General features: G+C 37.9%; 1 protein-coding gene and 3 non-coding genes across 4 annotated transcripts in view; all 4 read left to right on the top strand.

Annotated features, from left to right (window-relative positions):
- Positions 1-5,017: 5,017 nt before the first annotated feature.
- The window catches only part of NOP58 (NOP58 ribonucleoprotein), a 32,808-nt gene continuing 12,305 nt past the window's right edge, over positions 5,018-25,520 (top strand). Inside the window, exons 1-8 of the mRNA XM_074191629.1 lie at positions 5,018-5,220; positions 7,066-7,142; positions 9,287-9,339; positions 11,843-11,967; positions 19,731-19,867; positions 20,818-20,882; positions 23,519-23,653; positions 24,433-24,578. Of these exons, the coding sequence (XP_074047730.1) occupies positions 5,176-5,220; positions 7,066-7,142; positions 9,287-9,339; positions 11,843-11,967; positions 19,731-19,867; positions 20,818-20,882; positions 23,519-23,653; positions 24,433-24,578 (783 nt within the window). The 5' untranslated portion in view covers positions 5,018-5,175. The remainder of the gene's footprint in view (positions 5,221-7,065; positions 7,143-9,286; positions 9,340-11,842; positions 11,968-19,730; positions 19,868-20,817; positions 20,883-23,518; positions 23,654-24,432; positions 24,579-25,520) is intronic.
- Positions 9,437-9,527, top strand: LOC141492410 (small nucleolar RNA SNORD70). The gene has a single exon (XR_012469888.1). It is a non-coding gene; the product is annotated as a small nucleolar RNA SNORD70 (small nucleolar RNA).
- On the top strand, positions 21,133-21,213 carry LOC141492411 (small nucleolar RNA SNORD70). Its single transcript, XR_012469889.1, has one exon. It is a non-coding gene; the product is annotated as a small nucleolar RNA SNORD70 (small nucleolar RNA).
- LOC141492423 (small nucleolar RNA SNORD11B) lies at positions 24,623-24,708 on the top strand. Its single transcript, XR_012469897.1, has one exon. It is a non-coding gene; the product is annotated as a small nucleolar RNA SNORD11B (small nucleolar RNA).

Genomic DNA, 25,520 nt, shown 5'->3' with positions numbered 1-25,520 from the left:
TTCATGGAGTTGAAGTCTAATAGAGCAGCTGAGGAAAAGACAATTACCAGGGGCGGCTAGGTGGTTCAGTGGATAGAGCACTGGCCTTGGAGTCAGGAGTACCTGGGTTCAAATCTGACCTCAGACACTTAATAATTACGTAGCTATGTGGCCTTGGGTAAGTCACTTAACCCCATTGCCTTGAAAAAATCTAAAAAAAAAAGGCAATTACCAAGGAGGTTATAGACCTACCTATATATTCTAATGTTAGCTGTTGGTATGAACTACAGTCCTGTCTTCCTAAACCTGAAGTCAAAGAAGTCCTAGGTTTGTAAGTTATGTTACTATGTTTAAAAAGGCAAATCTGTACCTAGGAATCTGTAGAGCAGAGCAAAAAAGTTATTATCTTTGGACTCATTCATCTCTATTATTTGAATTGATTGCTGGACTAAAGTATAGAAAGTGTTCTTCACTTGAAACGTCTGCTTATGAACCATTATTTGGATCAGGCAATCTTTGTAGCACTGGCAGGTGGTATCTTTCATTTGGATTCCAATGCAATGAATATTTATCAGTCTCAACATGTCCATCACAAAATCCAACCAACCCATCTACTAAGAATAAGTCATTGTGGTACACTGTCTTTATAGGACCCCCACCTCTAGGACTGTTTTGTAAACAGGTGAGGTGGCCCTTTGATCTGACTCATGTGACTTCTGAATACCAAGATTTCACAGTAAAATTATCACCATGACGAATGTCTCAGCAATAAACCTGGGCATCATACTTTTGGTTATTTATTTTAGCATTTTACTAGCTTGAAATTTTAGCTAGGTGGCAAGCTTCCTTTAGCTTTTCCTCTCAGCTAAGAAATGTCCTGGTCATAAATTACTGCTGTTGCTGTTTTGTACTAGAATACAAAAGTTGGCCTCACAAGAGGGAAGAGACATGATTAAATAGCAGATTGTCTGAAAAAAAAATTCCTGTTTCAGAGGACTTTGTAAAGTTATTTATTAGTCAGTATATAATATGGTAGTCAAAAAACTATTGTGGTAATGGACTGTATTAAGATAGAGATAGCTTGAGCCAGATGAGCAGAACCAGAAAAACACTGTACACCATAACGGCAACATAGGGGTGAGGATCAATTTTGATGGACTTGCTCATTCCATCAGTGCAACAATGAGGGACAGTTTGAGGCTGTCTGTGATAAAGAATACCATCTGTATCCAGAGAAAGAATTGTGGAGTTTGAACAAAGACCAAAGGCTATTACTATCATAAAAAAATAAAACACATTATCTTATTATGTAATTTTGCTATCTCTTATATTTTATTTTTTTCCTTAAGGATATGATTTCTCTCTTATCACATTCAATTTAGATCAATGTATAGCATGGAAATAATGTAAAGACTGCCTTCTGTGGGGGGGCGGGAAGCAAGATTAGGAGGAAAATTGTAAAACTCAAAAATAAATAAATAAAATTAAAAAACAATGAGATAGCTTCCAGGATTAAAAAAGTGTTAGTCCCTCTGTACTCTGTTCTCATTAGATCTCACTGGGAGTACTTGTTTAGTTTGGGTATCTTAGCCGCCACTGGGTCCTTTGCTCCTCAGGGAATAGTTGCTTTGCTAGTTGCAAAGAAAGGATAGGATATTGAGAAGTTCTCTAGACTTTATGAGCTTGTTCCATTTTCTTAACCAGTAAGTGAGCTCCCCAAGAATGGGAGATTCCTTAGACTTTATCACTATTCTCCTAGAAGCAGCATCCTCTTTCTATGAAGAGATGTCATTTTTCCCTATTGTACTCCATGTGGAAATGCTGTCTAGGGCACTAGGGGCATGCTCCAGATTACCATGAGAGGAGATCATTGTTAATTTTTGAGAAAGTGGTTTCAGATGAGCAAAGATTGAAGAGTGAGAGGAGTGAAAATGGAGGCAGCAAGTGTAGATAACTATGGCAAGGAATTTGGCTAAGAAATGGAAGAGAGAGAGGGGGGTGGCTAGGTGCCACAGTGAATAGAGCACTGGCCCTCCAGGAGTACCTAAGTTCAAATCCAGCCTCAGACACTTAATAATTACCTAGCTGTGTGGAAGAGAGATGCAGATAACAGCTTGAGGGGATGGTAGTTCTAATGAAGGTTTTCCAAGGATAAGAGAGATTTTGAAGGGTGGTAGAGAAGAAGCTAGCTGATAGGTTAAAGATTTTTTTTTGCAAGGCAAATGGAGTTAAGTGGCTTGCCCAAGGCCACACGGCGAGGTAATTATTAAGTGTCTGAGACAGATTTTGAACCCAGGTACTCCTGACTCCAGGGCCGGTGCTTTATCCACTATGCCACCTAGCCACCCCTAGGTTAAAGATCTGAAAAAGGACAGCTAGGTGGTACAGTGGATAGAGCACCGGCCTTGGAGTCAGGAGTACTTGGGTTCAAATTCGACTTCAGACACTTAATAATTACCTCGCCGTGTGGCCTTGGGCAAGCCACTTAACCCCATTTACCTTGCAAAAACCTAAAAGAAAAAAAAAGATCTGAAAGGGGAATGACTAACTGCAATTTTCCAGGAAAAAATGGGGATCAAATTCATGTGTAGAAGGGTTAGTCTTTGTCAAGGGGAAAAGAGGAGGTAGTAGAAGATGATGTTGAAGGGTTTTGAAATTAGGAGAATGGGGGTGGCTAGGTGGCGCATTGGATAAAGCACCGGCCCTGGAGTCAGGAGTACCTGGGTTCAAATCCCGTCTCAGACATTTAGTAATTACCTAGCCGTGTGGCCTTGGGCAAGCCACTTAACCCCGTTTGCCCTTGCAAAAAAAAAAAACCTAAAAAAGAAATTAGGAGAATTGGGAAAAAGGGAGCTCTCACTGAATAGCCTCAGCATTTTTAGTAATATCTTCAGGCTTAAGAGGCTTGCAATAGCTTTTATGAGGAATGGGGAATCAATTAGGGAAGAATAAAAGAACGGTTTTAATGCAATGAGGGTCCAGTTGAGTTGCAATAACATGAATTTGGAATGGACCCTGGCAGAAAAATTCTTGAGTAGAAGTGAAGGAAGCAGATAGTGAGAGTAATCCAGTGCTGGCCAAAGGGCAACGAAAATATGCTTACCCTTTGATCCATCAATATCACTACTGGGTCTATACCCTGAAGAGATGATGAAAAAGGGTTAAAAACATCACTTGTACAAAAATATTCATAGCAGCCCTGTTTGTGGTGGCAAAGAATTGAAAATCAAGTAAATATCCTTCAATTGGGGAAGGGCTTAGCAAACTGTGGTATATGTATATCATGGAACACTATTGTTTTATCAGAAACCAGGAGGAATGGGAATTCAGGAAATCCTGGAGGGATTTGCATGAACTGATGCTGAGCAAGATGAGCAGAACCAGAAAAACATTGTACACCCTAACAGCAACATGGGGGTGAGGATCAAGCTTGATGGACATGCTCATTCCATCAGTGCAACAATCAGGGACAATTTGGGGTATCTGGGATGGAGAATACCATCTTTATCCAGAGAAAGAATTGTGGAGTTTGAATAAAGACCAAGGACTATTACCTTTAATTTAGAAAAAAAAATCTTATATCTTATTATGTAATCTTTCTATCTCCTATTCTTTATTTTTCTTCCTTAAGGATATGGTTTCTCTCTCATCACATTCAATTTGGATCAATGCATACCATGGAAACAATATCAAGACTGGCAAATTGCCTTCTGTGGAGGGGGGGGGTAAGATTAGGGGAAAAAGTATAAAACTCAAAATAAATAAAATTTTTATAATGAAAAATTAAAAAAGAAGAAAGTGAATCCCTTGAGGGTATGTACTATTTTTTTCCCTTTCTTTATATTCCCATCTAAGTAGAGGTCTGTCACTCTGCTTAATGCTTTTGGTTTGACTGAATGAGATATTCAAGAACCCTTCTGCTATCATTTCTGATTCTTTGCATCAAGTAAATGTTTGAATTGATTAAAACACAAGTCAGAGTAGATAGTACTACTAGTAGTAATTATTCTTTTTTTGGCAAGGCAATGGGGTTAAGTGACTTGCCCAAGGCCACACAGCTAGGTAATTATTAAGTGTCTAAGGTCGGATTTGAACTCAGATACTCCTGACTCCGGGGCTGCTGCTCTATCCACTGTGCCACCTAGCCCCTAGTAGTAAGTAATTAAAGAAGGTTTTTGTGCTGAAAGACATTCTTCCTTCCAAAGAGGCTGGAGCCAAGTAAGATCACTGATCCAATACACAAGAACAAGAACCTTGGAATCATAACCTTTCCCTCATCATGCATAAGTAATAATTAGAAGCAGAATCTCAGCTATGACTAAAAAAAGTATGGCTTTACCCTTCATGCCACACCATCCCTCTGCAAATGAAGAACTTGTACACTTCTTAATACACAGATATTTTATATTTATTAGCTCTACTGTATGGGATATGTCTATATTAGTGTACCATAGAAATGGCACATAGACATCTATATACTATATAAATTTGCCTCTATATTTTATATCTGTAGCATAACAATAGACAATTATGCTATATAACATATAAATATGTAATACATATTATGTTATATAGTATACAAAATATAGAGACTATTTAGTGTAAACATATTTTTCTTGTAGAGCTCCGTCTGTGAAAGTCATACAAGCCATGAATTACAGGCCCTCAGAGACTACACAAGCTGAAGGGGAGACTCAAATCCAGCTCTACTTCTCCATTTTATCTTATCTACCAGAAGGGCACACTTTATGCCACGAGCCCCACTTTAATTTTTTTATTCTTTTTTTATTCGAAATCTCCAACCTAGATCTAGGCAGGAGACCCTAAAGGGTCATTTCTTAAATCAGGGATTGAAGGAGGGGCCCCGTTGCCCGCAACAAGGAGCCATTTCGGCCTGGGGCGGCCTCTGCAGCGCGCGCATGCGCCTCCTTCCCCGGAAGTGGCGGGTGGCGTCCCAGAAGCCCTTGCGTCTCCATCCGGTCTCTGCTCCTCCCCCGCCTTGCCTTCCCTTCCCGTCAGCCCACGTGCGCTGGGCTCGGAGCGGCTTCGGAAGTTGGCGCGCGCTCCGCCGCCCGGGAGTTGGCCGATGCCCGGCGCCGGCCCAGAGCCGCGCCGCTGACTGCCCGGCGCCTCGGTCTCTCCGTGGCATCGACGCGCGCGCGGGGCCGCCCCGCCCGCGCCGACCCCGGCCTCGCCATGTTGGTGCTGTTTGAGACGGCGGCCGGCTACGCCATCTTCAAGGTAGGCCGCCGAGAGGGGCCGCCGCGGGCGCCGCGGCCCGAGCACGCGGCCTGGGGCCCGAGAAGGGCCTGCGCCGCGTGCGGGGCCCCGGGCCGGCGCTTTTTAAAAGCCTGAGTCTATGAGGTAGAGGAGGTGCCCCGTGGGGGGGGGGCTGGGTTCAAGTGCACCCCCAGATACTTAATAATGACCCAGCCGTGTGGCCTTGGCCAAGCCACTTAACCCCAGTGCCTTGCTAAAAATCTAAAAAAAAATTTTTTTTTTAAATTTAAAAGGGAAGAGGCAGAGGCTTCTAGGAAGAAAGCTAAATGACAGTAATGCTTAATATTGACAGAGTGCCTGCAACTGCCTAAGCCTTTACAGTTATCGATCCCGACAACAAGCCTGGAAGGTCGCCAGAATTATCCCCATTTTTTCAGATGGGGAAACTGAGACAGTGATTTTGTTGTTGTTAAGTGACACAGTTAATACATATTAATTAATGTAATATATATGTTCACATAATATATATATATGTTCCGTGTTCCATATGATATATAAACATATAATAACATAACTTTTATATATAACTTATATATATATATATATATATATATACATATACACACACACACACACACACACACATAGTGCTTGAGGCTGAGATTTGAATTAAAGTCAACCAGATAGGGTGGATGGGATAACCAGCTAGCCGGTTGAATGTAGACATTGCCAAAGCGACATCTTAATAAAATTAGGTTGTTTGAGTAGAGGTTGCATTAAATAAATATAGGTTGGAATTACCTAATGATTGTTAAAAATTTAAGTGCACTACTGGAGATCTTCTGTTAGGAGATGATGAAGGAGCCGGGTGATTTCCCCCCCCCCAAACTTTTATTTATTTGTATTGTTCTGTGTGTGTGTGTGTGTGTGTGTGTGTTTTGAGTTTGAAGGATGGAGAAGGGTAAAGTAGTCAAGAGTAACAGAATCTCTCCTTTTGACTAGACAGTTGAGGTGTGATCTCCCTTTTCAGTAGCAGTTCAAGTTGATTTTATCATTGGTTCAGATGTGCTTACTACTTTGTAACTTGAACAGATTATTTAACTTTGGAGGGGGGGTCTCAGTTTCCTTCCTGTAAAATGAGAAGATGCAACTCCATTCTAGACTTTTAGATCCCCCTAGTCTACCTTTGACATTCTACAGAAGAGGATATATTTTACTCAGCACAAATGCAAATGACAACTACTGTAAACCATGTAAAACATCTCAGAGTACTCATTTTACTGTCTGGGGTTCAATAACATCTTACATCATTCCTTTAACAAAATGTTTCCTGAGTGCTATTTGTAATTACCATCTTTGTCTTATTAAGAGAAAAAGTTGTAAAGTGATTTGAGTTCTTTAGATTGTACTTCAACTCTCCCAAGGATCTATAATTTCTTCAGGGTGGGTAATCTCTCCACAGACTTTGTATGTGGTCAATACTTGTGGTCAACTTGATGTGCCTCTACAAATTTATTCTGGTGATTGGTTGGCTATCTTTGAATTCACATCTGAAAACTTTCTACCTGGAAGAGCCTGCTAGAGTTTCCACTTAGTCATTAGTGACCCAGTACCCCCTCCACTGTGGGGCATCAGAGTAGGATGTAGTAATGAAGGATTTTGAATGGTGGTTACACAATAAATATTAGTTAATTTGCTTGAAAAAAATAAGACCAGGTAGGGAAGAAATATGAATAGTCCCATATGCATTTATGAAAGAAGGGAATGGTTTCTTCTATCCTTATATAAATGGGCCAATATAAACTTAGATTAGAAACCTTCACTATTGGATTTTTAAAAAATTAATATAATTAATCTGTATTCCAGGTTCTGAATGAGAAGAAATTACAAGAGGTGGACAGTTTGTGGAAAGAGTTTGAAACCCCAGAGAAAGCAAATAAAATGTAAGCATTCTTAATGAGGAAGTTAACCAATAATTTGTTTTGCCTTCCCTTAATTGTAATTACTGCTTTGCTTATTGCAGAGTTTATTTGAATTCTATTTGTACTGTTATCTAATGGTCCCAACAGTTTATAGTAATTTCAAAGAACAACCTTCCTGGTGGGTGGAAAAGTCCAGCCTTAAGAATGAGAAAAGTAGTATTGTGTGTGGGTCCCTTAGCTTTTCAGTGGCCCAAACAATTTCCTAAAACTATTAAGCTGCTGATCTGCATTACTGGAGGATGTTTGGAGACCAGGGAATCTGAAATAACATGTCAGGGCAGTAAAAAAAAATTTTGTAAATTTCCTTGGAAAAGCATAATCTAAATAATTTCATTTTAAACAGAATTTATTGATACTTATTATATTAACATTACCAAGATTTCCTCAGTATCCTTTCCTCCAGAGAGTCATTTAAAGAATTTTTTTTAACAAAAACCAAAACAGATCAGTATTGGAAAAAAAAGATAACATATGAAATGTTTCAGACCCATGGGGGAGGCCTCCACCATCCCTACAAAGGGGAGAAGGAAATGAGGTGTCTTCTTGTCTCTTCTTTGTTTCTAGGTTTTTTCTTTATCATTCCATTTTCATAAGATATTCTAGGTCTACACAGCAAAACTTTTTTTTTTTTTTCAGATCTGTGCTACCTCTTGGAACCACTAGTTCAATAGGTTTTCTTTCTCCCTTTTTTTGGCATTATTTTATTGGGGCTTTTTTGTTTTGTTTTTTATTTTTGCAAGGCAATGGCGTAAAGTGACTTGCCCAAGGTCACACAGCTAGGTAAAGTATTTGAGGATGGATTTGAACTCAGGTCCTCTTGACTCCAGCACTGTTGCTCTATGCCACTGAGCCACCTAGCTGCCCCTCAATAGATTTTCTATCTGATCTACTTTCTTTAGTTATTCTCTTATCCATGATAAGCCCTCCTATTCTGCCATCTCCATGTTGATTTTGGTATATCCAAATTTTGTTGTGAAGCCTTATTGGAGCCCTTTCAAAGTCCAAGTCAGGGTGGGGAACCTCAAGTCAAGGACAGAGTTAGTTCCCTTGCCTTTCCTTACTCCTTTGCTATTACTAAAATGAGTAGGGAACATAAAACTACTTCTTAAACACAATGTGTATATTTATGTCCTTATGGCCACTTGAGTTAGAGGCATGAAGACTTTCTGAGTTTAAATCTAAATGAAATAATAAGGATTGAAGTGTATTCTAAGGCATGTTAGAAATGACCTGATAGGGCCAGCTAGGTGGTACAGTGGATAGAGCACCAGCCCTGGGGTCAGGGGTACCTGAGTTCAAATCTGGCCTCTGACACTTAATAATTGCCTAGCTGTGTGTGGCCTTGGGCAAGCCACTTAACCCCATTTGTTTTGTGAAAACCTTTAAAAAAAAAAAGAAAGAAATGACCTGATTCTTCCAATTTGGACTACTTTTGTTCACACTTCTGACTTAGTCTATTGGAGTCCAGGAATGATAATGTCTGGTTTTTTGACTTTTTAAGTTTTTTGAAATGATTTATGTAAATTTAATCTTCAAAACAACTCTTGAGATTTGGGCATCACAGGTTTTATCCCCATTTTATAGCTGGGGAAACTCAGAGATGAAGTGATCTGACTAAGGTTCCTTCTCTAGTAAACGTGGGGTGTTATTTTAAGCTAGTTTTTCTTGACTCCAAAGCAATTTAAATTCTCAGTTTCTATTTTTTTTTGTATCCCTAGAGTTTAGCAGTGTGTAATTCTTAGTTGGTGGTGCTGAATAAAGATTAACTGAATTGAACAGTTTATTTTGAAAAGCTTATTATTCGTATAGTATTTTTAAAAGCCACTATTCCCTTAGAATATTCATCAGTACCCATAAGTTCTACATACTTCTAATTCAATTGATTATAATAAAGACATGCATCTGTGTGTTTGTGTCATATTTAATAAGTAGTTTTTATGTTCCCCATTCATTTTATTATTAGCTAAATGAGCCATTCCACCATCCCTAAAAAGGAATAAGGGGAAGACAGGGAACTCTGTCCTTGATGTGAAGTTGAAAAGGCAGGTCTCATCCAAAATCCAATTATACTTGTGATAATATGACTATCTTTTTATTCCTTTCAGAGTAAAACTGAAACATTTTGAGAAGTTCCAGGACACAACCGAAGCATTAGCAGGTAAAATGAAACAGGAAAAAACCTAGTCTGAATTCATTTTTGTGATGTAGTTTTTGTAGTAAAAGTTTGTTTGCATCAGTAAAAAGGAGTCAGCCAGAGTTGTGTTGTCGATGATGTGCATATGTTGGAACTGAAATCTTAAATGATCTCATTCATCAATTCGTCACTACCACTGAGACAGCATGAAACTAAAATGAAATTTAATTGATGTGACAATTCACAGAGCTGACTGAATTCTGAAATAAGCATATTTCAATGTGTTAAATATATATTCAGTTTTATTCATTATGATTTAAGTTGTGCAGAAAAATTTCTAAATCAATTTGTATCATAATTTTATTGAGAGACTGATAATTCACAAATGGCAACCTTTAAATTTTTATTAGTTCTCTCAGTCTCTCTAGTTCTTGCCAAATTGCCTGATACTTTTTTCCTTTTTTTCCCTTTTTTTAAGGTTTTTTTTTGCAAGGCAATGGGGTTAAGTGGCTTGCCCAAGGCCACACAGCTAGGTAATTTTTAAACGTCTGAGGCTGGATTTGAACTCAGGTACTCCTGACTCTAGGGCCGGTGTCCTATCCATTGTGCCACCTAGCAGCCCCTAAATTGCTTTATACATTCTAAACATACTCTTTTTTAAGATTTTATTTATTTTGAGTTTTACAATTTTTTCCCCTAATCTTACTCCCTACCCCCAATAGATGGCAATTTGCCAGTGTTTACATGGTTTCTATGGTATATACATTGATCCAAATTGAATGTGATGAGAGAGAAGTCATATCCTTAAGAAAGAAACAAAAAGTATAAGAGATAGCAAGATCAGACAATAAGGTTTCTAAGTTAAATAAACTCTCAAATGGGAGCTCTGCTGCATTGATGGTAAATCCTTTTCTGGTATAAATAAGTACCTAAATGACTTCTTATAAAGTAAGTCCAATCTGGAGATAAGATGCCAAGCAGGGGCGGCTAGGTGGCGTAGTGGATAAAGCACCGCCTTGGAGTCAGGAGTACCTGGCTTCAAATCCGGTCTCAGACACTTAATAATGACCTAGCTGTGTGGTCTTGGGCAAGCCACTTAACCCCATTTGCCTTGCAAAAACCTTAAAAAAAAAGTTGTAAAAAAAAAGATGCCAAGCAGTGGCTTCCTTTTTTGGAAGGAAAATTCCAGAACTGAAAGTATCTCTTCCATTAATTTAATTCAGAAAAACAGCTAAGATGTCAAGTGGATTAAATGAGATCATGAATTATCAGTTTTAAAGCTCATTGAAAGTAGCATAATGAATGAAATATGCCAAAGTAATAGAGACTTAAAATGCCCCTAGATTAAATGAAAAACCAAAAAAGCTAAAATTGTTTGCTATCACAGAAGCTTTTGAGTGCATTCAATGCTGTCATTTCTTGTCTATTGTGAAAAAAGAGAAATCCATATACAAACAGCAAGTGCATACATACATAATTGAAAGTATAGGTATGCACATATATAATTAAAATAACAGGATAGCAATGTGTATGGTGTAGTAGATTTCTAAACCAGAGGCAAATGAGTAGGGACATGTGTGTTGTGAATAGAATGCCATTTGTGAAGAGCTAGGTTTGGATCCTGCCTCTGACAGTAGATGACCTTGGATGTCCTGGATACAGGATAGCTGGTAAAGTTTGTAAAATGGAAAAGATAGTACTGATACCTTAATCAATTCCTTTGGTATTACAGTAGTCTAACATGGTTATTAATGAGGCTCAAATGAGAAGTCATTCTAAATTCTTTGCAAAGTCGAAAATGTGATAGAAATTATTATTGCCTTGCACCTTTTTTCATTTGGTTCTCCCTTTCATCCTCACAGTGAGTTTCATGGCTTAACCTTAAAAGGTGTGCCACCAACCAGTTGGGGCCAGAAGATGGGTCACATCTTCTCAAAATTCAATTCTTCTATCAGATAATTTAGCAGTTGTATTACCCTGAGCAAATTGCTTGACCATGTTTACCTCATATTCCTCTGCTTTAAAATGAGCTGGAGAAGGAAATGGTAACCTCCTCCTCCAATTGGGTTCATGAAGAGTCTGAAATGACTGAACAACAACAAAGTCATCCACAAAATAACAATAATCCCTACTATTAGAGTTCATTAAATCATTTATAAGATGTCTGATCCCATTATCAAGAAAACTAGCATGTTTTGAAAATCAGAAATCAGAGTTAAAACAGGTGATAAAAGCTGTAAGATCTTAAAATAAGGATTTTGCTAATTCTAAAAATTCTGAGAGTCTAATAAAGGGTTTTGACAAAAAGGATTTTCTTTATTTACTATGGTTTCATTGAATTGGATCCTTTGCCGCTGCCGCCACCCCCCCCCCCCAGAAAAAAATGTAGATTCTTTTCTTCCCCTGGCATCAGAGCTTCCTGTAAGGAACATTGCTTTGCTTTTAGTAGTATGAAGCAATTATTTTGCTTGATTTTAGTTTTTTTAACTTGTGCATTTTGTTTACCTTTTTTCTTTTCCTAAAAAAGCCTCCACAGCTTTGGTGGAAGGTAAACTCAGCAAAAATTTGAAGAAAGTCCTGAAGAAGATAGCTGCAAAAGAAGCTCATGAACAGCTGGCTGTTGCTGACGCCAAACTGGGGGGTGTCATCAAGGTAAAAATGCATTTTGTTCCTTTTGGGAGGAATCACTATCATTTGATTTCTCTACTCCATTCCACCCTCCAAAAGTCCTTCCTTGTACCAAGCAAGTATAGTCAAACTACACAAATCCCTGTACATTGCCTGTGTCTGAAAATACTTTTCTCATTCTGCTATTGTCTCCTCTTTTCCAAAAAGATGAGAAGCATGATTTTCCATTTGTTCACCAAGTGTTGATGGTCTTTGCATTGATACACGTTATTTATTCTTTCTTTCTTTTTTTTTTTTTTTTTTTTGCAAGGCAATGGGATTAAGTGGCTTGGCCAAGGCCACACAGCTAGGTAATTATTAAGTGTCTGAGACCGGATTTGAACCCAGGTACTCCTGACTCCAAGGCCGGTGCTTTATCCACTATGCCACCTAGCCACCCCCCCCCCCCAATTACTTAGGCTTAAAATAATCCATTAAACTTCAAATTGTTCAATTATTCTTCAATTTGAAGCATATTCAGTTTTTTGTTTCATTCTCTACCACCTAATAGATCTTATTTCACTGAACATTTTTTATGGTTTCTCTAGAGAATCACGATAGTTATTTATGATTTGTTTTGTCATTCCAAATTTATAAATGTTGATTTGTTTTGTCCTTCATTCTTTGTAAAATACATGTTTGCCTTTTCTTAGTTATGATCAATGTGAAAAAGTGGGGCAAGTTATGTATACTTCTTCCTTATAGAAAATACAGGTACTTTCATAACCCACAATAAAATAACTTAGCTTAACTATCAGAGTTTTATACATTCCTCCTCACCCCCTTAAAATAAATGGCAAATCAAATTCTTTTTACTTTGTTTACCACATTAATAACAATCATTATTGGTCTATAAAATGACTTTAGACAGTTCTTCAAGCCTCCCTCCCAAACTTTCTCTAAAGGCAATGAAGTTCAAAAATGCCAAGCTTTTCTCAGAATTTAGTTGGATAGTAAAGTATCAGCTTAAATAAGACAGGATAAAATATTATGGAATATCAATGATAAATGGGGAAAATATTTCTCTAAGCTCAGAAATCATGGGTAGAAATCTGGATTTCTGCTGTTTTCTACATGTGTGACCTTAGCTGAATTATTTAAGCTTTATGGACCTCCAATTTCTTCATCTGAAAAATGAGAGGTTTAGTCTCGATGACCTTTAAAATTTCTTTCAGCTCAAAATTAATGATTTTATTAGGCCCATTAGCATTCAATATGTTATACATTTTAACAAGGTTAAACCAAGTAAAAGATATTTTACTCTGACCTTTTTTGAACACTGAAATCTCCCACAGTTTTGTGGAAATTTGAAACATCCTAATAAGTAGATTCAAAAAGTTTTATTCAGTGTTGTCTGAAGAATATTACTGGTACCCATTATATTTCAAATTATATAACCAGAATTATTTTTTAATATGGATTAAAGATGGCTTTTTGTGGGATATTTTTTTATTTTATTTTTATTTAATATTTATTCTCATTTTGTACAAATAATTTTTTTATACATTAATAAAATATTCTTGTTTAAGAGTAAACAAAATACTCCCTCTGCCCCATAAATATAGATTCGCTTGAGCGATAAAGGGGAGAGAGAAAAAATTAAAATTAAAAAATAATAATAGTAATAATTGTAGGTATGGCCAGGTGGCGCAATGGACGGAGCACTAGCCCTGGAGCCATGAGCACCCGAGCCCACACCCAGCCCCATACATCCAACAAATCACCCAGCAAGCCACCCCAACCCCACTGCCCTGCAAAAAACCAAAAAAAAAAGAAAAAAGACCCAAAATAAAATAAAATAGTAATAATAGTAGGGGTGGCTGACAGAGCATTGGCCCTTGAGCCAGGAGCACCTGGGTCCAGATCCGGCCTCAGACATCCATCACCCTGCTATGCGGCCCCAGGCAGTTCATCCTCATTAAGTCCCTCATATTTCCCCCCTCTCCTCCAATCTCCATGCTTCACCTGAGTCCTGTATGTGAAGATCAAACCTTCTGTTCAGCTCTGGCCATTCCAACAGGAACCTTTGAAATTCCCCTGGTTCATTGAAAGTCCATCTTTTTTCCCTGGAAGAGGACATTCAGCCTTGCTGGGTAGTTCATTCTTGGCTGCATTCTAAGCTCTTTTGCCTTCCGGTATATTATATTCCAAGCCCTACGAGCTTCCAATGTAAATGCTGCTAAGTCCTGAGTGATCCTGACTGCAGCTACACGATATTTGAACTGTGTCCTTCTGGCTGCTTGTAATATTTTCTCTTTGACTTGGGAATTCTGGAACTTGGCTATAATATTCCTGGGGGTTGGTTTTTTGGGATCTCTTTCTCTGGGGGATCGGTGGATTCTCTCCATTTCTATTTTGCCCTCTGCTTCTAGAATATCAGGGCAATTTTCCTGTAGTAATTTTTTGAAAATGATGTCAAGGCTCTTTTCCTGATCATGACTTTCAGGTATTCCAATAATTTTCAAAATATCTTTCCTAAGTCTGTTTTCCATATCAGTTGTTTTTTCAATGAGACATTTCACATTTTCTTCTAATTTTTCATTTTTTTTGGTTTTGAAGTATTGATTCCTGATTTCTGGTAAATTTATCAATCTCCCTGAATTCTATTCTTTGTCTGAAGGATTTGTTCTCCTCAGAGAGTTTTCTTATCTCTTTTTCCTTCTGGCCAATTTTGCTTTTTAAAGCATTCTTCTCCTCAATAACTTTTTGAACTGTTTTATCCATTTGACCTAAGCTGGTTTTTAGCATACTATTTTCTTCAGCATTTTTTTGGATTTCCTTGACTAGGCTGTTGACTTCATTTTCATGTTTTTCCTGCATCTCTCTCCTTTCTTTTCCCAGTTTTTCTTCTAACTCCCTCATTTGATTTTCAAAGTCTTTTTTGAGGGTGTGGCTAGGTGGCGCAGTGGAGTCAGGAGTACCTGGGTTCAAATCAGGTCTCAGACTCTTTTTTTTTTTTTAAGCTTTTGCTAGGCAGTGGGGTTAAGTGGTTTGCCCAAGGCCACACAGCTCGGTAATTATTAAGTATCTGAGGCCGGATTTGAACTCAGGTACTCCTGACTCCACTGCTCTATCCACTGCGCCACCTAGCTGCCCCTCAGACTCTTAATAATTACCTAGCTGTGTGGCCTTGGGCAAGCCACTTAATCCTATTTTCCTTGCAAAAACTTAAAACAAACAAAAAAAACCCCAAAGTCTTTTTTGAGCATTGTCATAGCCTGAGCCCAATTTCTGTTTTTCTTGGAGTCTTTAAATGCAGGAGCTTGTGCTTCCTCATCTTCAGACAGTGTTTTGATCCTTCTTGGGCTCATATGCAAAATATTTCTCAATGGTGTTCCTCTTGTTTCTCTGCTTGCTCATTTTCCCAGCCTGAGCCTGGTTTTGGGGTGCTTCCTGAGCTTTTGGTACATTCCCACATGGATCTCAGTGTGTGAGGCTCTGTCCTCTCTCCTGGTCTGTGAATGACCATATGCGCCCGCACCCCGGGGCTAAAGTGGGGGGGCCCTGCTGTTCTATGGCGGGGCCTAGACTGCCATCAGGATCTGAATGTGGTCAGAACCCCAGCGTCCTGTTCCAGGGACAGAGCTCTGCAGTCTCTCTGTCTTCACTCCCCTCCCTAGGTTCAGTGTGGGCTCATGCTCATGCTCTGGGGGATCCTACTTACCAGCTCCACCTGCTTCTGATCCTGGATCTGGGCTGGGGAAAGACCATGCTGCTTGCTGTGTGCCCTGAGAGCTGGGCTCCACGAGCTCGCTCTGGCAGAGGTGCCCCCACTGTTTCCCCACGTTGTGCCTGGTGCTCCCCCGGGGTGCAGCTCAGGAGACTCCCCTGCTGCTGTGAGCCGTGGCTCCCAGAGCCCTGGGACTGCCTCAGGGAGGCTGAAGTTCTTTCGCTCTGGGGGGCCACCCCTCTGACCCTGGGGAGCAGAGCTTTTCTGCTGTTTTCCAGGTTACCTTGAGTAGGAGAACTGCCTCATTGGGTCCCTCTGTGAGTTCTGTCTCAAAAATTTAGTTAGAGTCCTTAGCGAGTTTTATGAGAGAGCGCCTAAGACATGATCCTCTCTTGTCGCCATCTTGGCTCCGCCCCTGTCTTGTGGGATATTCCTAAGGATGGCTTTAGAGAATACACAGCACCCTAATTTTGCTTTCTGTAGCCACTTTTATTCATGTTCTCCATATTCTCTCCCAATGAGCACGTGGATCATCTTTATAAAAAGTCTGAGATAGTATTTTAGTTCCCATTTTCAAACTTTACCTGCTTGTGTCTGAGCTTGTGTTTCTGTAGGGTAAGAATGTTCCCAAGGTAGAAACAGTAGATGGCATGCTGGACCTGTAGTTGTGTGTCAGATCATCTGTCTAGAGGCAGAGTGCCGCCTTGTGGCTGGTTCAGACACACAGCATTTAATAGGAAAGAATTGGGCCAAACGATTGCCCCTTGGTTGTGCAGTTGAGATATAATTATATTATAAGAAGTGATGGAATCCAAGAGGGACATTAAAAGAACCGGTGCAGCCTGAAAAGCCATTTGTTATGTGTGCTGATGGGGCTGAGGGCTGGGGGAACAGAGAGCAAGGCAAATTTTGCATTCTGATAGCAATAGACAAAAGGGGTGTTCAGGGCAGGTAGAACTGATTCTGAGGTCAGTCAGTTGACATTTCCTGAGGAGAGAATTGGAAAGTTCATATTCAAAAACACTAGATATAAGTACAAAGTTTCTTTGGAAAATCTGCTTATTAGCATTTGTCTGTTCCTTTGCAAATTTTTAATCACTGATCTCTTGGAAGGATTTGGTCTACATGCAATGGTTTTTAAAGAAGAATAGTGATTTTCAGATGAACTCCTCAGTGACCAGGGGAGGTGGAAAACTTGCATCCTTACTTCTGTTTGTAAGTTTAAAAGCCAGGAATCATTGCTAGTTCCCAACTTGATGTTTTCAGAAGGATTAGAAATTGGTCAAGTACCACTGTCCCCTGAGAGTTCTGGCATGTGACCATACAGAATAGAAGTACCTAACTGACTCTCACAGAGTGGACAGTCTTCTCTTTACTTTAGCACTGTCTGTAGGGGTCTATGGAGGGGAGGAATGGATTTACCCAATTATAATTACCTTGAAGGCACCCATCCTTATGACAACAAATCCCATCTCCCCTGAATTTGATATATTTCATTGAACCCTGGTTGTTAGTTTGCCATAATGGGGTCAACACCCTGCTTGAATGGAAAAGAACAGAGCATGGGTTTATGACAAAACTGTGCACCCACATTCACAGTTCATTAGAGACCTGTCTGACCTTTGAAGTTATACAGAAAACATGTTTTGGATTATTTAGTTCCTTGTGGCTAGCATTGACACAGACAGGCAAAGAAAACCTCAGACAATAGATTGCTCGTGCTTCTCTGGGCCCAATCTTGAGGTGAAACTTTGGGAACACTGGGTCTAGGGACTCCACTCCTTGAGCATGGAGCAGGCTTAAGATCTGATGTGATCTGAAGCTCCTAACTACTGATGCTATTCCATTTGGTGTCATTGTGAGGGACTTTCAGCTACTTCTCAACTCATACAAGCAGAGATAAAAAAGTAAAAACCCTCCAGATGTGAAGATTTTCTTTCTGACCATCTCAGCATCTTGCCTCCTAACTCCCCAAGTCTCAGGAGCTAGGCCCTTCAGTTCATATTTCTGGTGGTTGACAGGAATGACACGACCCCTCTAGTCATACCCTTTTAAAAACCATAACTATAGACTGCTTCCATTCCTGGGTATTAGACTAAGAAAGTATTAGCTTCTCATGAAATTTAACAAAGAACATAAATGCCTGTTTGATCCTGAGGCATTCATTGACACCTTTCTGAATTGGCCAGTATTAATATGAAAAAGATTCTGGGGTCATAATGGATTCCAGTGCATCAAATTGTTCTTGACCTTAGAGGGCAGAATTAGGGGCAGTATATGACAATGGCTATAATAATGTCAAAGAAAACAACTTTGAAAGATAAAAATTCTCCAATCAATGCAGTAACCAATCTTCAAAGGACTTAATGGTAAAGAATGCTATCAAGTGGTAAACTTAATGTGGAGAGAGGGAAATAAACATTTATTGAGTGGCTTACATGTGCCAGACCTGCTAAGCAATTTTACAAATATCACATTTATTTATGTAATATATTCCAAACTGTAAGGTAGGTACTATTAATCCTCATTTCACAGTTGGGGAAACTAAGGCTAACAGGTTAAGTTACGTGCCTAGCATCACACAGCTAGTGCAATCTGAAGATTGATTTGATCTCAGGTCTTCTTAGCTCCTAACCCTTCATTCGCCAGCTGTCTTCCTGAATGTAGAATTTATTTTCAGATAAAAATAGGTAGAGGACATACAGATAGTGAAAATATAAATTTATTCACTAAATAAGTTTATTTATGAATGTTTATTTAGAGAATTCAACTACTTGGAACACAGAATAAAAATGATTAAAAACCCTGAGCGTTCGCCCATGGCCTGTATATTCTTACTTTACTTCTTTGTCCTACAAGCTTGATTTGTTACTTTCCAGGCCCATAACAAATTAGAAATAGAAGCACTAGTAGAGACAGACAAGCTGAGAGATAGCAATGAGAAGGAATCACTGACAGGACAGAGAGAAAACCTACATACATAACCTAAAATGAAGGAGAAAAGTGGACTTAGAGTCTTACATGTTAAAATAGTCCCTGAAGACATTTTCTTCTGAAGTTATATGGTAATTAATGCACATAATTAAGATACTGACTTGTCAAGAAGAGGTTAAATTATGTCTAATATGCTCCAAGACAGTTGCTGTAGAAAAACCTGTAGTTTGGGCAGCTAGGTGGCACAGTGGATAAAGCACTGGCCCTGGAGTCAGGAGTACCTGGTCTCAGACACTTAATAATTACTTAGTTGTGTGGCCTTGGGCAAGCCACTTAACCCCATTTGCCTTGCAAAAACCTAAAAAAAAGAAAAACCTGTAGTTTGTGCATCTTCATCTTATGTATCTTGGATAGATGCTACTAGTGAATGAGTTGCTTCTTATATTCAGTAGGGGAATGCAAAGTGCATTAAGCCTTTGCCCCAAATGCAGACTACAAATAGACCAAATAGGTAGACCAGGACTGAGTTAGGAATGTTTTTATATTTTAAAATATAAAAATGATTATTAGCTCCCTGGCCTAAAAAACACTAGGCCATAGTTTGCCTTTTCCCAACACTACTCAAAAACAAAGGCCTGTGATTTGGGAGAAGCAGTGTTATTTCCTGAGACTGTTGAGTTATAAAGGGAATATTCTAGGCTCCAAAAAAGTTTGAAGACCACATAAGAGGCAGTGAAGAAGAGCCTCAAGGATATCATCAAGGAAATGTATGAGTGAATAAGAAAACAGCTCCTGTGTAGCTCAAGTGAGAGTTAATTATGGTAACCTGTGTACTGCTCCATTGATATCACTGGGATTTTAGGAGAATAAGATGTCAGGCCTTTAGACATCAACTTCATTTATCAAGAAAATTGCATTAAAGAAAACAGTCTGTTACTGATTATTTTTTAAATGAGGTGTCTCTGTAATGAAAGAACACCCCCCCCACCCCCACCCCCATCTCTTAAAATTCACCAAAATTTCCATCTATGTGTCTTGTTTAAACTTGCTGCTTTGTATATTGGTGTACTTCGGTGACTAAAGAATTTTTGTATATGGTGAAATATTGGAAATTTTGCTATATTGCATGTTAATTTTTCTGTAGGACAAACTGAACCTCAGTTGCATCCATAGTCCAACTATAACTGAACTAATGAGAGGAATCCGTTCACAAATAGAAGGGTTAATCACTGGTCTTCCGTCTCGGGAAATGGCAGCTATGTGTCTAGGATTGGCACATAGGTGAGTTTTGTTTGTTCTTAGGCATCCTGTAATGCCTATTGGTTTTTAATATAATTCCTGTTCTAAAGACTAAAATTTAGAAAGGGGAAATCACCACAAGGAAAGAAAACTAGAAGTTAGAAAAACTTTTCCTCCACACCTTTTCCCAAGGAGAAGGCAGCACATTAAGAGAAAAATTTCCCAAGAAGACTTCTCAATTTATAGTGCCTTTTTTAAAAAATATGTATTGTTTCTATATTAGATACCTGAATCTCGCTCAGTCTTTCTTTGTACATTTTCATATTCTCCTTTATTGGCTAACAAATGGAATGTTAAGAATTGAGAGGGGACTTTGAGGTAATCTAGTCCAACCTTTTACCCCCAAGAGAAGTCTCTCTTCTATACTTTTAACAGGTAGTTATCCACCCTGCTTTTCCCTCCTTCCTCAGTTTGTTTTGTATCATAGTTAATTATGTAAATGTTAAATGTCCCCAATAGAATCTCAGTTCTTTAAGTGCAGTGATATTTTGTGGTTTTTGTCTTTATATTTGCTACTTCATACATAGCAATTAATGCATCTTTGTTGAATTGAGTTTAGATTTATATTATATATTTATATATTTGATCAATTGCTGATTAGAAGTCCAAGTTACCTAGTAAATGGCTCCTTAGCACTAAATTGTTATCATTATTATCAAGTTGATTTTTTTTGTCTGTGTTTCATAGAAGTATGTTGTGTACATATATAAGTGTCATTTTCTTTTGCCTTGCTGATAGTAAATAGCACATTTAAAAAATAACTCTTGATTAACATAGTAAGTGGGTCTCTAAAAATGCAAAATCAGGCAGAATGTGGCATGAACTATGGGCATGCTTTCTCTTATAGGTGTTGTTTCAAATTAATAAATCTGGCAATAGGATTACATAGATATGCTTTTTCTGGGGAGTAATTACTTCATTGTTTTTCACAGTCTCTCTCGGTACAAGCTGAAATTTAGTGCTGATAAAGTGGATACCATGATTGTTCAGGCAATCTGTAAGTAAAGTATTTATTCATAATATATTTTTCCCTTGATTACCCTATTTCATGCAATGTGATAGAAATAGAGCTCATAAATACGGGCCACAAATTCTGGTTTCTATTTCTGGCCTTGGCAAATTAATGGACCTGAGTTCCCTCATATATCAAATGAGGGCATTAAACTCTAGTGTCAAAGATTTTAATTCTCTTATTTTACTAAGAATAATCTATAATAGACCATTTTCATAATATGTTTATTTTCTCATACTTTGTTGTCAGTGATGGAATTTTGTTGAATGAAAACAAATGATTTGACATTCGTCACTACCACTGAGACAACAGAGAAATAATAGTATGTTGATCCTCTACTTGTCATATGCTTTTAGGAGGTCTTGATTGTATTATAATTCCTTAGAGCAGGGCTGTCCAAAATGTGGCCCCCCTGTGGGTTTATACCTTGAAACTCTCACTAAAATGGCAAATCAAAATATATTGTCTATCATTTTAATAATAAGGTAATGTTTGATTCTCTTTCTGAGTATACCAGGAGAATTTTTTTAGGTGGGGGGAATCTATTTGAAAGCATTCTAAAACTTCTGTTTTCCTTTTCCCAGAAATGAACTTACTTGATCTTATATTTCATACATACTTCATCCTGCTTTATAAGAACTGTTTTGGTTCAGCAAATATGAATATATTTGCTTTTTAGATATAAATATGTGCTTTTTAGAAAGCAACCAAAAAGGGGAAAATTAGTATTGCTGGACTAGAGTTTGACAACATTAAGCAAAGGGGTTGCTCAGACAAAGAAACGTTGTTCTATATAGCTAAGACAACATGTAGAAGTCTCTCAAACCTACACTAGTAATATTGATAAAGAAGCCAAAGAATAGGTTGTGTCCTAGAAGAATTTAACAGTTTTTAATGTTAGATAGTTGTGAATACTGAATTTTAGTTTAAAAATAATCCCCAAAACAATTATTGATTATACTTTAAATTATACTTTTAGAAAAATCTATTTTCATGGCTTGTTCTTGTGCAGATTTAATAATACACTAGAAAATAAAACTCGGTAGTACTCTGGAAATTATCTCTCTCCCAGTTTTGTTTTTTTTAAAAACCTGACTTAAATTTTTTTCCAGCAGTCACCTACCTCTTATCCATCTTTTCTACCTTAGAAGTTAGTGTGGAGCAGAGGCAGCAGAAATGCTTTCTTTCTATCTTTTTTTTTTTTTTCATTTTTTGGTTAAAGATTTTTTTTTATTTTAGTTTTTACAGTTTTCCCCCCAATCTTTTAGGTTTTTAGGGGTTTTGGGTTTTTTTGCAAGGCAAATGGGGTTAAGTGGCTTGCTCAAGGCCACACAGCTAGGTAATTATTAAGTGTCTGAGACCAGATTTGAACCCAGGTACTCTGACTCCAAGGCTGGTGCTTTATCCACTGTAGCACCTAGCCGCCCTTCCCGCCCCCAGTCTTACTTCCCTCCCCCCACCCCCCACAGAAAGCAGTTTGTCAGTCTTTACAATGTTGTACATTGATCCAAATTGAGTGTGATGAGAGAGAATTCATAAAGTATAAGAGATAACAAGATCAGACAATAAGATATATTTTTTTCTAAATTAAAGGGAATAGTCCTTGAACTTTATTCAAATTCCACAGTTCTTTATCTGGATACAGATGGTATTCTCCATTGCAGACAGCCCAGAATTGTCCCTGATTGTTGCACTGATAAGATAAGCGTGTCCATCAAGGTTAATCATCACCTCCAAGTTGCTGTTAGGGTGTACAGTGTTTTCTGGTTCTGCTCATCTCACTCAGCATCAGTTCCTGCAAATCCCTCCAGGCTTCCCTGAATTCCCATTTCTCCTGGTTTCTAATAGAACAATAGTGTTCCATGACATACATATACCACAGTTTGCCAAGGCATTCAACAATTGAAGGACATTTACTTGAAGAAATGCTTTCTTTCAGGGTGAAAAAATTCTTTGCTAGAATAGATGAAGGTGTTTGGATAGGATCTAAAGTTAGAGCATTTGCTTGATTAACATATCTATATAGTACATTTCATTTTTGTTTTTTGTGAAATAAATTCTAGTGTTCTGTCAAGTTTTTCTCTATTGATAATGAGAACAAGGAAAACCTAGGTTTTTAATTAATATTTTACTTATTTTCCAATTATATACAATAGTGGTTTTTACCCATCATTTTCTGTAAGGTTTTGAATTTACAATCTTTCCTACACTCTGCCATCCCCCCACAGGAGGCTGTCTCGTAATCTTTACATTGTTTCCATACTATACAGTGATCACAATTGGATGTTGGGAGAGAAATCATATCTTTGAGGAGAAAATAAAATATTAGAGATAGCAAAATTATGTAGTGCATAAAACTAGGCTTTTTTGATAGAGAAAGCAAAATGAAGTATAACCCAAAGATTTCAGAAGTTATTTATGATATTAGTGGTTATACCTTTAAAAAAAATCCCTCCCCAGAAGAGCCATTTTTTACAACAAAGGGAAGGAACAGTTTAGTAAAAGTAATGTATACTTCAGCATTGTATGCAGTATTCAATACTCATAGTTTCCTATCTCTGCAAAGCAAGATCATCTAATGGCTTAGCTTTGTTTCTCTTTTCTTTTTTAACCTATTACAGCTTTATTAGATGACCTGGATAAAGAACTGAATAACTACATTATGCGATGTAGAGAATGGTATGGTTGGCATTTCCCTGAATTAGGAAAAATCATTACAGATAACTTAACTTACTGCAAATGTTTGCGGAAAGTTGGTGAGTGAATTATTTATTACTTATTCTTTTGGGCAAGAAGAGCGATCATTAAAGTTTAACTATTGATTCCAGTAGTGTGCACAGGCATTAAAAATTCTGTGTCCTATCTCTAAATGTCATGTTTGGGGTGGATCAGCCTAGGAATTACTCTGACTGGATTTTGATTGTGGGGGTCATTTTGATGAACTGATTTTATCATTACTCCTCCCCAACAGAGAATGTCTTTTGGAGAGGCTTGTGTTCATTTTGCAATTTTCAGAGGCCAGATGAAGGCTTTAAAAGAAGCTTCAAATAGTTTAACTTTAGAGAAGCAAGGGAGGGGTTGTTTATGATACATGGAAGCTAATTGCCAGAGTTTGACTCTTTGTATTGGTTTCATGATGTATTAGCATATTACAATAGAATATCCTGGCACCACTTGGCTCATTATTAGCACATTCTGAGTATTTATCTCTTGGAAGTTTACAGGTTTACTTTTGCCAAAACAAATAGTTCTTTGCTCACTGTGTATACTGTTACACTCTTAGAGAGTTTCACTTGCCCTTGTTACATCAAATAAATGTTTTTTTAAAAAAGTACAAAACTAGAAAATCTCAAGTATACCTAAAGCTATATCATTAGAAGGAAAGCCACAGAACTGAAATCAGTAAAATTACTTATTTCTTGTTTTGCCTTGTCGTTTGAATCATTGTCCATTTTTACCTTTAACTTTTTGATGTAATATTGTGTAGGTGCTCATCCACCAATCATTGATTATTCTTCCCCCCCCCCCCCCCCAGGAGACAGGCAGAACTTTGCTTCCTCAGATCTTTCTGAAATTTTATCAGAGGAGGTTGAAGCAGAAGTGAAAGCAGCAGCAGAGATTTCTATGGGAACTGAAGTTTCAGAAGAAGACATAAACAATATCTTACACCTTTGCAACCAGGTAAAGTGAGTGCTCAGCTGGGGAGTTCTCATTAGTCAGAACAATGATGGCAGTGATGATTTTTTATTGATTCTTTCCTTATATGTAAATATATGAGGGTTTACAGTCACTACCTCATCTGATGCCATCTTGATTTGCATGTTTGGAAAATAATTTAATATAATTATGGAGAGGTATGTATACATCTAGTCAATTGTTAGTAGTATCCCAAGATGAATTTTCAAATTCCTAGCAAATTTTTTATAAGCTCTTGCCATTTTTCCTCTTTGTATTCTTCAAAGGATGGCCAGAGAATGGTGAAGTCAAATTAGAGAGAGGGAGAAATGATTTAAAAATATGGGAGCCGTGTAACCCACAATCTAGGTAATCTGATTCAGAATAGAAGAATGATTGGGATTGAGAAGTGTGAGCCAGGGAACTATATAGAATTATGGGAAAGCGTTGTGGATTTGGAGCCAGAAATTTAAATCCATGTCTAAGGGTTGTGAAAAAAGACTTTTTTTTGGCCTCCAATTCTTCTATTAAAAGAGGACTTTTAATGGAATGACCTCTAAAATTCCTTCCAGTTCTCAATTCTGTGATTGTTCTCCACACTCCTCCAAGTAATAGTTCTCTGATTATACACTATGTTATGATCTATACCAAAATCTTAATTTAGAAGAAAATGTTGTCACTGAAGTTAATACTAACACCCTTGTTAAGAATGTTAATTTTATAGAAAGCTAATTAAGAGTACTTTAAAGATATGGATTTAGCTGCTGCTTGTTAATAGAGTTGTCTCAGATACTTATGTTACATCTAAACTTCGTAAATTGCAAAGATATTTCACCAATAAATCTGAATAGTTTCCTTTTTTCTTCTCCGCCACTGCTTGATCTATGACAACTCTAGATCATATTAGTATTATTAGATAGTGTCTTGTTTGTATTCCTCAAACTAATA

Source organism: Macrotis lagotis, chromosome 6 (assembly GCF_037893015.1).
Source record: "Macrotis lagotis isolate mMagLag1 chromosome 6, bilby.v1.9.chrom.fasta, whole genome shotgun sequence".
In the NCBI taxonomy this organism is placed as follows: domain Eukaryota; kingdom Metazoa; phylum Chordata; class Mammalia; order Peramelemorphia; family Peramelidae; genus Macrotis; species Macrotis lagotis.
This window is presented reverse-complemented; position numbering and strand designations above follow the sequence as displayed.